This window comes from Oncorhynchus nerka, linkage group LG24 (genome assembly GCF_034236695.1).
Source record: "Oncorhynchus nerka isolate Pitt River linkage group LG24, Oner_Uvic_2.0, whole genome shotgun sequence".
Classification (NCBI taxonomy): Eukaryota; Metazoa; Chordata; class Actinopteri; order Salmoniformes; family Salmonidae; genus Oncorhynchus; species Oncorhynchus nerka.
In genome coordinates, this window is record NC_088419.1 from 24,072,067 (window position 1) to 24,087,470 (window position 15,404).

Below are 15,404 nucleotides of genomic sequence, written 5' to 3' on the forward strand. Positions count from 1 at the left end.
CATGAACACAAATGAAATCGACATACATCATTGTCCATTTTTGAGCGTCAGAAGTACAACTCAAGTAAACTATTTTCGGACGAGTTGCATTCATTTTTTGTCAATCATCCCCATTGTCATTCATCAACAGATGACTCCCATTTAAAAAGCATTTGCTCCATCCGAAATTCTCTGACACAAAATCTCAACGTGTCCACTTTCATATTGCTTTAGTAGTAGCGTTTTACCACCACTTGGTAAAACTGTTTAGTTAAGACTACTCGGCATTCATTGAAGTACAGTACTTGACATCAGCCCATTCAACATAGATTTGACGCAGATGCATGTGCAGTTTAAAGGGTTTAAAGTACAGGTGTGGTTTTCTACAGAAGGAAAATAGTCCTGCAGCAACAGGAAATGTTAATTATTATGTGGATTATAATTAATTGACTTTTTTTGTAAGGGTTGATACATTTTTTCTTAAGTCTGACATTTCTAAGTGGAAATTACAAGCCTCAGAAGCCTTCAGAATACACTGCAAGTTTGAAATGTCCTGCATTGCGAAAGTTATCCTACAACAAACAGGGTGATGAAATTAAGATCCTATATCTGTAGGGTTATGGATGAAGTAACTTTTGCCTCTGAGTAACCGTCCTATGTATATTTTCCAGACTGTCACCCCTTTAGGATTCAGAATTGGGATGAAGCTGGAGGCCATTGACAAGAAGAACCCCTCCTTCATCTGTGTTGCCACAGTAACAGACATGGTGGACAGTCGATTCCTGGTGCACTTTGATAATTGGGATGAGAGCTATGACTTCTGGTAATGTCTAACTTTGTGATTACATTTCCTTCAGTACTCAAAATCAAAGCACTGTATCATGACCAGCAGTGATTTGTGTTAAATGATGTCGTATCATAATCATATTGCTTTGGAGTCTGTGTTGGTTTAACTTGTTGCAGAATTGGGCACTAGATGGTGCTAGATTATTAAACCAGAAGGTTTGTGTCTGGGAGGAGAAAATCATTGCCTCTTACCAAAGTGTTTGTTATTTATATTTTACACAAGCAAACCTGCTACATCACTTGAATCTGCATTATTGCTTTCAGATTTGGAAGACAAAAATGTCTGTACCATGAATTATTATTTTGACACTGGCACATCACATCACTTTTCTCACAATTAATTAGTCTTATTTTTTTATCCCTTTTATTGGTTTCTTATTGCATTTGTTTGGCTCTCACAATTCTTAATGCTTCCTTTGTGTGACTTTCTGACTGAGAACTGCGTGTGTGGTTACAGTCGTTACTGTCAATTCGTGCCCACTCTGACCTGGCCAGAGAGTAGGACACTAGGGGGGAGTGCAGCGATACAAATTATTTTGGTTTCATGTGCTGAAGACATCTATAAATCGGTCTACTAATACAGGACTAGTAAAAGCCCATTGCACTACTGAGATTATTCCATACTGGCACACCACAATAGGGATTGGCTTTACAGTATGTTGAGTACATGGTGAAATAGTAAACAGTTTAACTCTCCAAAGATATTTCAGTAACAGCCTATTGGACAAGTAAGGAGGGTTGCAATATACTAAACAGATTTGCAAGCCCCTTGCAATTTATCCAGCAATGCCGATGCAATAACGGCATCATAACAGTATTAATACCTGTAGTTGCACCTAAACAATGCTACTCATCAGGTCAATGATGTGCCCTCCATCATTCAGTGATGGGTGAATGTTGTCCTACTGATGTTTGTCGTGCAGAGGTATTCTTAGGAAGCTGTGAGAGAAGTGTCCTTTCTCACCCTGACTGTCCCGATACATCAAAGTGTATGTTGCATAACATGCCATCATGGCTAAATGCATGCCACAGTGTGTCAGACTCTGTCACATTGTCAATGGATCTATTCCTCTGTCTGTATTCGCAGTCATTAACATGATCCTTATTCAATCACTCATAACAGTGGGATTCATATCATACAGTGGGATTCATATCATAAACGTCATGTCTTTAACAGTTTATGGAGACAGGGGGAAAAGGAAAGGGGGATACCTAGTCAGTTGCACAACTGAATGCGTTCCACATTTAACCCAACCTTTCAGTTTCTGGCTGAATGGCAGATAGCCTAGTGGTTAAGAGTGTTAGGCCAGTAACCGAAAGGTCACTGGTTTGAATCCCGAGCTGGCAAGTTTAAAAATATCTGCTGTTCTGCCCTTGAGCAAGGTAGTTAACCCCCAACAACTGCTCCTCGTGTGCTGATGATGTCGTTTAAGGTGGCCCCCTGCACCTCTCTGATTCAGAGGGGTTGGGTTGAATGTGGAAGACACATTTAGCTTGAATGCATTCAGTTGTGCAACTGACTTAATGGCTAGGCTAACTGCCGCCAAGGCAATAGGAAAGGGGGAAATTTGACATTGGTGAGCTGATGGCATTTTAACCACTGTCCTTCTCCTGCTCTTCTGTAGGTGTGATGCAACCAGTCCCTACATCCACGCAGTGGGCTGGTGTCAAGACAACGACAGGATTCTTACGACTCCTCCAGGTGACATACTAACTCCTGTCAATCATTATTGTCACTATTTGTCCTGTAGATACCAAGATGTAGTGTGTAATGATGACTGACCATACAGTTATACACAGAACCCAAAACCGGCTGCGCGCCTGCGCCATCGTGCATAAATGTATTTTGTCCCCCTACACCAAACGCGATCACGACTTGCAGCGCGATCTGCGTCATAAATAGAAAGGAGTTCGATTTTATCCCTTGGCATCGCAGACGCTCGTTGGCAGTGTGGGTGCAATAATTGAATAACATTGATTTCTACATTTATTTTGCCACACTCGCGCATGCAAATTGTCCGGTCTATTAGATGCTGACCAGACCGCATGTAACATGCTGACCAGACCGGACACGTCGCGTGTGAGAGTGTCGCAAAATAAATGTAGAAATCCATGTTATTCAATTATTGCACCCACACTGCTCGCGCGTGCCAACGAGTGTCTGCGATGCCAAGGGATAAAATCGAACTCCTTTCTATTTATGACGGAGATCGCGCTGCAAGTCCTGTCTCTCCCATCTCCTCATTGGTTTATAGAAGCAGGTACCCACGTGCCATCTCCTCATTGGTTATACCCACGTGGGTGATTGAAAGACAAAGTGTTTTGCCGGTTGTTGTGGTAATACTATGAAAGTGTAGATGCCAATCACTATATAAGTTCAAAGATGAAAAAGCCTGGAAGGAGGAGAGATGACTAGAAACAATTCGGTTGGCCGTTTTGTGTGGATTCATTGTTCGAGTAGAGGACCTTGTGCATTTCAGGTAAAATAACAACTCAATGTTTATATCCCAGGACAAATTAGCTAGCAACAGCAAGCTAGCTAAATAGGACAAATTAGCTAGCAAGTGCAAGCTAACTAGCTAAATTGCCATACATGTTTAATGCTTTTCGACCTGTCCCCAAATTAATGTAATTGGTTCAGAGTTTGTTTTGATATTTTAACCTGCGTGTCGTGATCGCGTTTGGTGTAGGGGGACAAAATACATGTATGCACGATGGCACACGCGCGCAGCCGGTTTGGGTTCCGTGTTAGAGTAAAAAAAAACACATGAACATTTTCCAAACAGATGATCTGATCTATAAATGATGTTATTCCACTGTGGAGTAGACAGATGGTTCCGAGTACCAGAAAGCACAAGGGACTTTACCCGCCTGCCCACTCACTACATGATATAGCATATAGTAATAACATCCTCAATCTTTTTCCTTGCTCTAGGTTACCCCAGTGTCAAGGATTTCTCCTGGGGAAAGTATCTGGAGGAGACCAACTCATCACCGGCCCCTGCCAGGGCTTTCAAAGGGGTGAGGCTGTTTCTCTCTATCCTCGACCCATAAGACGATGTGGCAGCCCCCCATCCACATCCAAACACAATTTAATAGAGTAGCCTAGCTGGCTGTCTGCCTGCTGCAGAGTGACATATGACATGCGGCCTCACATCCCCCTCTCCCTCTACAGAAACCCCCCCACACCTTCCTGCCACTCATGAAGCTGGAGACGGTGGACAAGAGGAACCCCATGCTTGTCAGAGTGGCCACCGTGGTAGACACTGAGGACCACAGGATCCAAGTGAGAACATATCTATCACTCTCTATCTACTGTAAACCTCTCCTTAGGACGCGCACCCAGCCCATCCATGTTTTTGATCTATGCCAGAGCAAGCACACCTGATTCAACTTGTCAACTAATCATCAAGCCAATGAGTAGGTGAATCAGGAGAGCTAGTTCAGGGCTAAAACTAAATAGTGAAATGTCTGGGGGTCCCCAAGGAGAGCTTTGAGACCCAATGATCTATCTTGACTCCTGTCACTGTCTACCATCACTCCACACTGGATTTATTCAAAATGGCAGTGTCACTCAGCTGTAGCAACACTTCTATCTGTGTCAATAACTAGGAATGCTCCCTTCCTCCTATCACTAGTGTGTAGCTCAGACCGGGAGATGAGTTTCACCAGGTGTTGTATGTCGTTCAGTTCAGCTGTACAGGAGGATTAGCCATTACATCACTCATCTGCACTCTGAACTACAATATGTCACTTTTTAGAATTGAAAGGGTATAATCTTAGATGACAGAATTATATGCCTAATCCGAGCCCTGTATAGCGCTGGAAAAAATGTAAAGGAATTTCACATAGAAAGTTGGAAGGAAATGAAAGGGTCCTTTATATGGCAAATAAGTGAATTGCACTGATGTACTGCATTGGGAATGTAACGAAAAATGATTAAAGTCCCTGGCATTGTCACATCCCATTGTCCCAGTACATTTTTTATGTAATTTGTTATATTTAACTAGGCAAGTCAGTTAAGAACAAATTCTTATTTACAATGACTGCCTACTCCGGCCAAACCCGGACGACGCTGGGCTAATTGTGCGCCGCCCTATGGGACTCCCAATCACGGCCGGATGTGATACAGCCTGGATTCAAACTAGGTACTATAGTGATGCCTCTTGCACTGAGATGCAGTGCCTTAGACCCCTCGGGAACCCGAGTGGTGTCAAATGAACATCTGCCTGACTTTCTCAGTGAGATCATTTTGAGGAGCACTATAAGCTTCACTTTCCATGAACTCTGAAGTGAACAGTAGTTCAGTGCCAGTGGCCAGCCTGCTGCCTGGGGGGAGTCATGAGGGGATTGCATTATGCTGGGACATTAGTGCAGGACAGGTATCTATCCGCAGAGGGCAGTAGTGTCACCTCCCCCTTCTTCTCTCATCCCTCTCTCCTCTTCTCTAACCTGCTGCTCCTGCTGATGGGCCATAGAGTAGTCTTTCTTTCCCCTGCTCTCTAGCCCTACAGTATGTCAATGCCTTTACCTCAGCCTTACTTATGTCTATGCTGTTCAGTCATCTCAGTCTAAACCCTTCTGTCCATTGAGCAAAATAACACTTCATAGCATATCTCCACTCTATACAGTCCCTCAGGTTTCTAAAGTCCTAACCCCTACCTGTCCACCTACTGGACGATTACCCTGATTCATTCTCTGATTCATTCTCAGTTTACATATTTATTCATGGATCTACCGACTCCAGGAGAATCCTTTTTCAAATCACGCAAGACAAAATGTTTATTTTTATTTGGAATTGTAAACCAGATCAAATTAAACAGGCATATTTATAAAGCGAACATGAGTTTGGAAGGTTAAAACTATTCAATATTTAGGCATTAAACCTCTCGCTTACAGCCTCCATTAGTCAAAAATGATATCTAAATCCAAACTGGTTACTAAGAGAGGCCCATCCTATGCTTAAGAGTGGGCTCTTTGCCTTTTTGCAGATTAAAACCGTACATTTTTGGTTTATTGACAATGGATCCCTGTTTAAGTATCCTCCTTTTTAAATTAAGCCATAAAGAGTTGGCTACAATTTCAATTTCATCCTCCAGGAAAGGCAGATCAAATATTACAGCAAATAATATGTCTGAACTCCACTGTACTGATAGAGAAAACAACCATTTTCTTGGAAAACATTTACAAGAAGGGTATAATATTTATGAAGAACATTGTAAACAAGGATGGTAAAATGATGTCACACAAACAACTACCCCCCCCCTGGATTCACCAGGGTAGTCTATGTCATGGAAAGAGCAGGCATTCATTTCAATTTAAGCTATTATATAAAATCCTTGCTACAAAAAGAATACTCAATATATGGGGCATTGAACAGTCAGCATTGTGCAGACTCTGCCACGAGGAAACAGAATCGATAGAACATGTTTTCTGGTACTGTCCATTGGCAGCTCGCTTTTGGAGGAATGGTCGTTATGGTTGTTATGCCAGGAATGGTTGTTATGGTTGTTATGCCAGAAATGGTTGTTATGCCAGGAATGGTTGTTATGGTTGTTATGCCAGGAATGGTTGTTATGGTTGTTATGCCAGGAATGGTTGTTATGGTTGTTATGCCAGGAATGGTTGTTATGGTTGTTATGCCAGGAATGGTCGTTATGGTTGTTATGCCAGGAATGGTTGTTATGTCATAATATCAGGGCTCAGATGGGCTTGCAAACTGTATTGTTAGTGGATCTGAAAAAATGTGATCAGTCAATGTGAAATATCATTACACTCTTCTGTAAAGTATTTATTTTTAGGGCAATATCGTCAGAAATGTTACAAATAGGGAGGTTCAGGACCCTCATAACACATCACAGTCAAGTGGAGGGATGTATTGCAAAAGGAAATAGCAAAACTGTATTATACTGGGAAAGATGGGTTAGACTTGGACATTGGAGGATCGGAGTTAAGATGACAATGAATGGTGGATTTACCCGCTGTGGGTGAACATTCAGAACTTGCAGAATGAGGAAATTAGGAATAGATCTATAATTATTTAACTACATGTACCGTACATGTGAGCGAAAATAGCAGTATTGTTATCAGTTAGTTTACTCCAGTCAGGAGAGGGGTGATACGGTTGGAGAAAATACATAAGTAAGGGGAATTAGAAATTATGCAAACAGTTAAATTGATAGAACCCAATACCTATCAACAACATTCAAGCGGATCTACCTCCCCCCACACTCCCACACAAATATATTAAATAAATCCTAACCCCTAAACTGTACTCTACTTTCACTCCTCCATTTATATACAAGCCTTTAGATGTGATCTGGACCTCTGTCCTGACTTTTATCTTCCATTCCACCACCACTATTCCAAGGCAGTGTTCTCTAAATCTCCTTCCATCCCCACCATCACTATCACTCACACACAAACCAACACTACATGCATTTCATGCTCTCATTGTCCTTCAACAATCACATGCGTTATCTTACTGCTTCCCCTTCTCCAGTTCCTCTGAAAACCATCACTTGCTTCATATTTCATGTTGTCTTCAACTGTAAAATAGTAATAAGGGTGTTCAGCCAGGGAGGGAAGAAGGCTGTAGACTAGGACGGTCTGCCTTTCCACAACTCCCTGATGTGCTCCTGTCTCCTCTTGTTTGCCCCAGACTGTGAGGCACACTCTCATTGTCAGGAGTGTGAATCAGAACTGAGGGAGAGATAGTGATCAACTAGGCTGTGTGTCTGCCTCACATAGATAGCAGGGCTAGCCAGCTGTAAGAGGCAGCGACAGGGGCTTCAGTCGGAGACAATACTTGTCAGGTAGACTGGCGCAATCAGTAGTTCTGCTTCTTACCTCCAAGACATGTCCTTATCATGTCTACCATGGTTTTGACAATCTCTTTTCCCCACATTTCTATATTTAGCTATTTTACTGTGACCGTTTGTCCTTGGTTTGTGTGTTCCTTTAGATCCATTTTGACGGCTGGACGGATAAGTATGACTACTGGGTGGACACAGACAGTCCAGACATCCACCCTGCGGGCTGGTGTGCTAAGACAGGCCACCCCCTCCAGCCCCCGATCAGTGAGTGGCTTTATGACTCATCCTAATCTATTCATGTCCAGCTCCCTGCCTCAGTTCAAGACCTGCGGTTCATAGCAGACACACTTAGAGCCAGGCCTCCATTGATGCTGCTATTTCTCATCCCATTCCATCATAAATGGCGTAATATGCTATCCCTGAAAAGACGGTTCCAACTTTACATTGTTTTAATCTGATCTGCCGTCATTATATTTAAGAAGTAGTTCAAGCCTTGTTTGTGAAAATAATTGCTCAAAATAACTCAAGATGTTTGATGGCTCCCGAGTCCGGCTCCTGAGTCCTGTCCTGAAATCATGTGGTCAATATCCTGTATTTTACCCAGAGGATGCTGGGAGCAGAACAAAGAACTTCCTTCTGCCTCCCCTTCCTGATCATTTCTCCCTGTGTAATGGTGTCCATGGAAACGTGGCGTGGAGAAGTCGATGCTGCCGTCATATTTCAGAGTACAGAGCTACTGCTTCACATGACAGCTCACTCGTGTCATAAGGACAGATTCAGGAATATATCTGCTTTTTCTCTACCTGTATGGCTCTCATTAGTACCAACTCTTCTTGTGACTCTGAGGCTATCCTAATATGGACATTGTACTGCCCATTAGCATTACATGAATCCAATAGATTTTGTAACATTATTCTAGGATGGTTTGCCTGAAGTCATGTTGTGGATAATGTCTCACTAGGTACAGTACAAGTCAAACGTTTGGACACACCTACTCATTCAATGATTTTTCTTTATTTTTACTATTTTATACATTGTAAAATAATAGTGAAGACATCACAACTATGAAATAACACATGTAGTAACTAGAAAAAGTGGTAAACAAATAAATATATTTAATATTTTAGATTCTTCAAAGTAGTCACCCTTGGCCTTGATGACAGCTTTGCACACTCTTGGCATACTCTCAACCAGCTTTACCTGGATTGTTTTGTCCAAAAGTCTTGAAGAAATTCTCACATATGCTGAGCAGTTGTTGGCGTCTTTTCCTTCACTCTGCAGTCCAACTCATCCCAAACAATCTCAATTGGGTTCAGGTCAGGTGATTGTGGAGATCAGGTCATCTGATGCAGCACTACATCACTCTCCTTCTTGGTCAAATAGCCCTTACACAGCCTGGACGTCCTGTGATAGTCCCACTAAGCGCAAACCAGATGGGATGGCGTATCGCTACAAAATGCTGTGGTAGCCATGCTGGTTAAGTGTGCTTTGAAATCTAAATAAATCACTGACAGTGTCACCAGCAAAGCACCCCCACACATCACACCTCCACCTCCATGCTTCACAGTGGGAAGTACACATGCAGAGATCATCTGTTCACCTACTTTGCGTCTCACAAAGACACAGCGGTTGGAACCAAAAATCTAAAATTTGGACTCATCAGACCAAAGCACAGATTTCCACCTGTCTAATGTCCATTGCTTGTTTTTCTTGGCCCAAGCAAATCTCTTCTTCTTATTGGTGTCCTGATTCACACAGTCTCCTCTGAACAGTTGATGTTGAGATGTGTTTGTCACTTGAACTCTGTGAAGCACTTATTTGGGCTGCAATTTCTGAGGCTCAAATCAAATCAAATGTATTTGTCACATACACATGGTTAGCAGATGTTAATGCGAGTGTAGCGAAATGCTTGTGCTTCTACTTCCGACAATGCAGTAATAACCAACGAGTAATCTAACCTAACAATTAAAAAACTACTACCTTATACACACAAGTGTAAAGGGATAAAGAATATGTACATAAATATATATGAATGAGTGATGGTACAGAACGGCATAGGCAAGATGCAGTAGATGGTATCGAGTACAGTATATACATATGAGATGAGTAATGTAGGGTATGTAAACAAAGTGGCATAGTTTAAAGTGGCTAGTGATACACGTATTACATAAAGATGCAGTAGATGATAGAGTACAGTATATATTGGCAACAGCCACTCAATGTTAGTGGTGGCTGTTTAACAGTCTGATGGCCTTGAGATAGAAGCTGTTTTTCAGTCTTTCGGCCCCAGCTTTGATGCACCTGTACTGACCTCGCCTTCTGGATGATAGCGGGGTGAACAGGCAGTGGCTCATGTGGTTGTTGTCCTTGATGATCTTTATGGCCTTCCTGTGACATCGGGTGGTGTAGGTGTCCTGGAGTGCAGGTAGTTTGCCCCCGGTGATGCGTTGTGCAGACCTCACTACCCTCTGGAGAGCCTTACGGTTGTGGGCGGAGCAGTTGCCGTACCAGGCGGTGATACAGCCCGACAGGATGCTCTCGATTGTGCATCTGTAGAAGTTTGTGAGTGTTTTTGGTGACCAGCCGAATTTCATCAGCCTCCTGAGGTTGAAGAGGCGCTGCTGCGCCTTCTTCACGATGCTGTCTGTGTGGGTGGACCAATTCAGTTTGTCTGTGATGTGTACGCCGAGGAACTTCAAACTTACTACCCTCTCCACTACTATCCCATCGATATGGATTGGGGGGGGCTCCCTCTGCTGTTTCCTGAAGTCCACAATCATCTCCTTAGTTTTGTTGACGTTGAGTGTGAGGTTATTTTCCTGACGCCACACTCCGAGGGCCCTCACCTCCTCCCTGTAGGCCATCTCGTCTTTGTTGGTAATCAAGCCTACCACTGTAGTGTCGTCCGCAAACTTGATGATTGAGTTGGAGGCGTGCGTGGCCATGCAGTCGTGGGTGAACAGGGAGTACAGGAGAGGGCTCAGAACGCACCCTTGTGAGGCCCCAGTGTTGAGGATCAGCGGGGTGGAGATGTTGTTACCTACCCTCACCACCTGGGGGCGGCCCGTCAAGAAGTCCAGTACCCAGTTGCACAGGGCGGGGTCGAGACCCAGGGTCTCGAGCTTGATGACGAGTTTGGAGGGTACTATGGTGTTAAATGCTGAGCTGTAGTCGATGAACAGCATTCTCACATAGGTATTCCTCTTGTCCAGATGGGTTAGGGCAGTGTGCAGTGTGGTTGAGATTGCATCGTCTGTGGACCTATTTGGGCGGTAAGCAAATTGGAGTGGGTCTAGGGTGTCAGGTAGGGTGAAGGTGATATGGTCCTTGACTAGTCTCTCAAAGCACTTCATGATGACGAAAGTGAGTGCTACGGGGGCGGTAGTCGTTTAGCTCAGTAACCTTCGCTTTCTTGGGAACAGGAACAATGGTGGCCCTCTTGAAGCATGTGGGAACAGCAGACTGGGATAAGGATTGATTGAATATGTCCGTAAACACACCAGCCAGCTGGTCTGCGCATGCTCTGAGGGCGCGGCTGGGGATGCCGTCTGGGCCTGCAGCCTTGTGAGGGTTAACACGTTTAAATGTTTTCCTCACGTCGGCTGCAGTGAAGGAGAGTCCGCATGTTTTGGTAGCGGGCCGTGTCAGTGGCACTGTATTGTTTTCAAAGCGGGCAAAAAAGTTATTTAGTCTGCCTGGGAGCAAGACATCCTGGTCCGTGACGGGGCTGGTTTTCTTTTTGTAATCCTGCCACATACCTCTTGTGTCTGAGCCGTTGAATTGCGACTCTACTTTGTCTCTATACTGACGCTTAGCTTGTTTGATTGCCTTGTGGAGGGAATAGTTACACTGTTTGTATTCAGTCATGTTTCCGGTCACCTTTCCCTGATTAAAAGCAGTGGTTCGTGCTTTCAGTTTCACGCGAATGCTGCCATCAATCCACGGTTTCTGGTTTGGGAATGTTTTAATCGTTGCTATGGGAACGACATCTTCAATGCACGTTCTAATGAACTCGCACACCGAATCAGCGTATTCGTCAATGTTGTTGTTCGACGCAATGCGGAAGATATCCCAATCCACGTGATGGAAGCAGTCTTGGAGCGTGGAATCAGATTGGTCGGACCAGGTTGAACAGACCTTAGTGCGGGAGCTTCTTGTTTTAGCTTCTGTCTGTAGGCAGGGAGCAACAAAATGGAGTCGTGGTCAGCTTTTCCGAAAGGAGGGCGGGGGAGGGCCTTATATGCATCGCGGAAGTTAGAAAAGCAATGATCCAAGGTTTTACCAGCCCTGGTTGCGCAATCGATATGCTGATACAATTTAGGGAGTCTTGTTTTCAGATTGGTAACTAATGAACTTATCCTCTGCAGCAGAGGTAACTCTTGGTCTTCCTTTCCTGTGGCAGTCCTCATGAGATCCAGTTTCATCATAACGCTTGATGGTTTTTGCAACTGCACTTGAAGAAGCTTTGAAAGTTCTTGTGATTTTCAGGATTGACTGACCTTCATGTCTTAAAGTAATGACTGTCATTTCTCTTTGCTTATTTGAGCTGTTCTTGCCATAATATGGACTTGGTTATCTACCAAATAGGGCTATATTCTGTATACCACCCCTACCTTGTCACAACACAACTGATTGTCTCAAACGCATTAAGAAGGAAATAAATACCACAAATTCACTTTTAACAAGGCATACCTGTTAATTGAAATGCATTCCAGGTGACTTCCTCATGAAACTGGTTGAGAGAATGCCAAGAGTGTGCAAAGCTGTCATTAAGGCAAAAGGTGGCTACTTTGAAGTATCTCAAATATAAAATATATTTAGATTTGTTTAACACTTTTGCTTAATACATGATTCCATGTGTTATTTCATAGTTTTGATGTCTTCACTATTATTCTGAAATGTAGAAAATAGTAAAAATAAAGAAAAACCCTTGAATGTAGGGAGGTGTGTCCAAACGTTTGACTGGTACTGTAGACCCAAATGTAATATCTCCCCTCTCCTCATCCCCAGGTCCACAGGAGCTGTTTGAGTCATCAGGGCAGGGCGGATGTCCCACCCCAGGGTGTAAAGGTGTGGGCCACATCAAAGGAGCCCGCTACTCTGGCCACCACAGGTGCTCTCTCTCTCTCTCTCTCACAGCACTCAATCTGGCTGGCCAGGAATAAAACTACCATCTACTGGAAACTGACACTTATAGGGCTCCCGAGCAGTCTAAGGCAATGCATCTCAGTGCTAGAGGCATCACTACAGATCCTGGTTCGATTCCAGGCTGTATCACAACCGGCCGTGATTGGGAGTTGCATAGGGTGGCGCACAATTGGCCCAACGTCGTCCGGGGTAGGGTTTGGCCGGAGTAGGCCATTATTGTAAATAATAATTTGTTCTTAACTGATTTGCCAAGTTAAATAAAGGTTAAATAGAAAATAAAAAATTATACAAATAACACCAATAGGCTTCATATCACTACAGGCCAGTGAATGGTCAAACTGGGTCTTCTTGCTCATTGATCAACTGGTTACATGTATTAGCCGATATTGTAGCATAGACATCCGTAATGCAAAAGACACCCAATGTATGCATAGAGCAGCTGTGTTAGGTCTGGATGTCAACAGTATTGGTATTGTACATGATCCACACGTACCTGTATGCCCCTGAGGTGAGGCTGTATATAGGCTGTATAATTGGCTGTGTGGAGCTAGAAGCACAGCCGTGTAAGCGCATGAGTGTCACTCTCTCCCATCAGTATTCATCACCATTCTTTCCCTTTTCTCCTAAGAAACCACATCTCCACTCTCCATACACCTACAATGATGCATCTGCATCAGCTGGCTTTCTTACAGCATATACCCCTCCAGGTGTAGTATATCTACTAATGTGAGCAGAAAAATATTTGCAGCAAAGGCAATATGACTCTGACGTTTAAGTCCTACATTATATAGTTACCTGAGGTCATAGATACTGCTGTAGAGTCACTTTTTAATGGGGACACTACCATGTATCTGTAATGTAAGCTGATTAACCTTGGAGTCTGAGTACATAATGTAGTTTATTAAAATGTGTCTATGGAATGAAGGGCGCTTTATCAGGATTTGTGTGCTAACCTGGCATATTAAACAGGTAGTGCCACAGCTAGCTATGGACAGAAATAATGAGGAAGATCCTCATTTTAATAAAAATGTGTGACGGTGGCCAGGGAGGAATGAGAGAGGGATTAGAGGAGAATGAGAAAAACGCTTCAATTTCTCTTCTCTCCTCTCACCAGTCAGTGGTCGCAGTTACTCAACCATCCATACCCCCATGTATATGCAAATATGTTGTTTATATATTTCCTTTTTAGTGGAGTTAAAGTATGTTTCCCCCAAAGTTAATGAGAAGGTGATAATGCACTGTAAAGAAGTAGTCACACTCTGCACACTGCTATTGTCTGCAGCAAATGTAATGCTTCCAAATTGAGATTCATCACCCTGGAATTAATTACATCAACCCCAGCGACTCAGAATTCTTTGGTTTGCTGCAGTGACTATTGAGAAGTACTTGGAAATGTGTAAACTCACATGTTTTATAGCAAAATCATCTTTTGCCCGATTAGACAGGAAAGAGAGTCTGTGACACGCTCTCAGTGTGAGACAACTTCCCTATTCTCATTATTTATTATTGCTTTTATTGATTCTGTCCCCAAGAACATTGATGTGTGAAATCATATCTTGTCTGATGGTAACATATGTTATTAATACCTTATTAAGTTATAATGAAGTCCTATTATGAAGTTTGTATTACACAAAGTCCTTTTTCTGAAATCAGTCATTTGTAATAATGTCCGTTTTCTGATTTGCAGTGCGGTGGGATGCCCATACTCTGATCTCAACATCAACAAGGACTCAGTGCTGCCAGACCGTCTGAGTGGTGAGATGCCAGGGTCAGGAGGACTGGGCCGACCCCGACGGGCAGAACCCAACCCAGAGAACCACCCAGCTCTAGCTCTCACTGCAGAGTAAGGACCAATTAGTAACCAGAACTTAACTAATCAACATTCTCAGACATTCCCAGACAGATGTTGTAGGGGGAAAAATATACAGTACAATTCCTGAGTTTGGCTGAAACTATCATCGTGTAGCTTCATATTTTGAAATATAACTGAATTCTAAATTCCTTGAAGCATTTTAGCAGCTTAACACCCAAATAAGTGTGAACAGCCCTCATCTATTTCTGTCTGAAGTGACTAAACATTCTTAACAGTTCCCCGCCAGCCTTATTATGGATGTTCTTTCTGCACAACTTAAAAGCAATTCCTCTCTCTGACAATTTCTTAGCAAGCACTTAAGCGCCAACACAAATCACCTGGAAAAGCCTGGCAGGGGTGAGATGGCTGTCAGCGGCATGGCGAAACCCGTCGGCACAGAGCCCAAGAGGAGGTGAGTGGCCCTTACAATGCATGTGAATAACCCTGCTCTCCGGAATGGCTGCCAGACCTCGCATTAAATCTGATGGTGGAGTGGTGTGTGACTGTACTGTATTATTACTGCCTGCCTGCCGACCCAGTGTTGGACTCTTGATAGGACTGTGAGGATTTGATAGTCACATAACTGATTTGATAGTCACGTAACAGGTTGTGACTAGCTTGTGAATTTCTGATGTTGGTGTGAAATCTGCGAGACATGACTCGATCTTCACTTCTCCCAAGCCTGTTGGGGAGTTGCAGTGATGAGACAAGATCGCAATTGGATATCACAAAATTGGGAAGAAAAAGGCAGTGAAATACAATTT

General features: G+C 43.3%; 1 protein-coding gene across 2 annotated transcripts in view; it reads left to right on the forward strand.

Annotated features, from left to right (window-relative positions):
• The window catches only part of LOC115107703 (lethal(3)malignant brain tumor-like protein 3), a 47,226-nt gene that overhangs the window by 8,946 nt on the left and 22,876 nt on the right, over positions 1 to 15,404 (forward strand). For both annotated transcript variants that reach the window (XM_029631247.2, XM_029631246.2), the window contains exons 11-18: positions 651 to 802; positions 2,451 to 2,527; positions 3,761 to 3,846; positions 4,001 to 4,111; positions 7,790 to 7,904; positions 12,651 to 12,753; positions 14,476 to 14,631; positions 14,951 to 15,052. In XM_029631247.2, the coding sequence (XP_029487107.1) occupies positions 651 to 802; positions 2,451 to 2,527; positions 3,761 to 3,846; positions 4,001 to 4,111; positions 7,790 to 7,904; positions 12,651 to 12,753; positions 14,476 to 14,631; positions 14,951 to 15,052 (902 nt within the window). The remainder of the gene's footprint in view (positions 1 to 650; positions 803 to 2,450; positions 2,528 to 3,760; positions 3,847 to 4,000; positions 4,112 to 7,789; positions 7,905 to 12,650; positions 12,754 to 14,475; positions 14,632 to 14,950; positions 15,053 to 15,404) is intronic.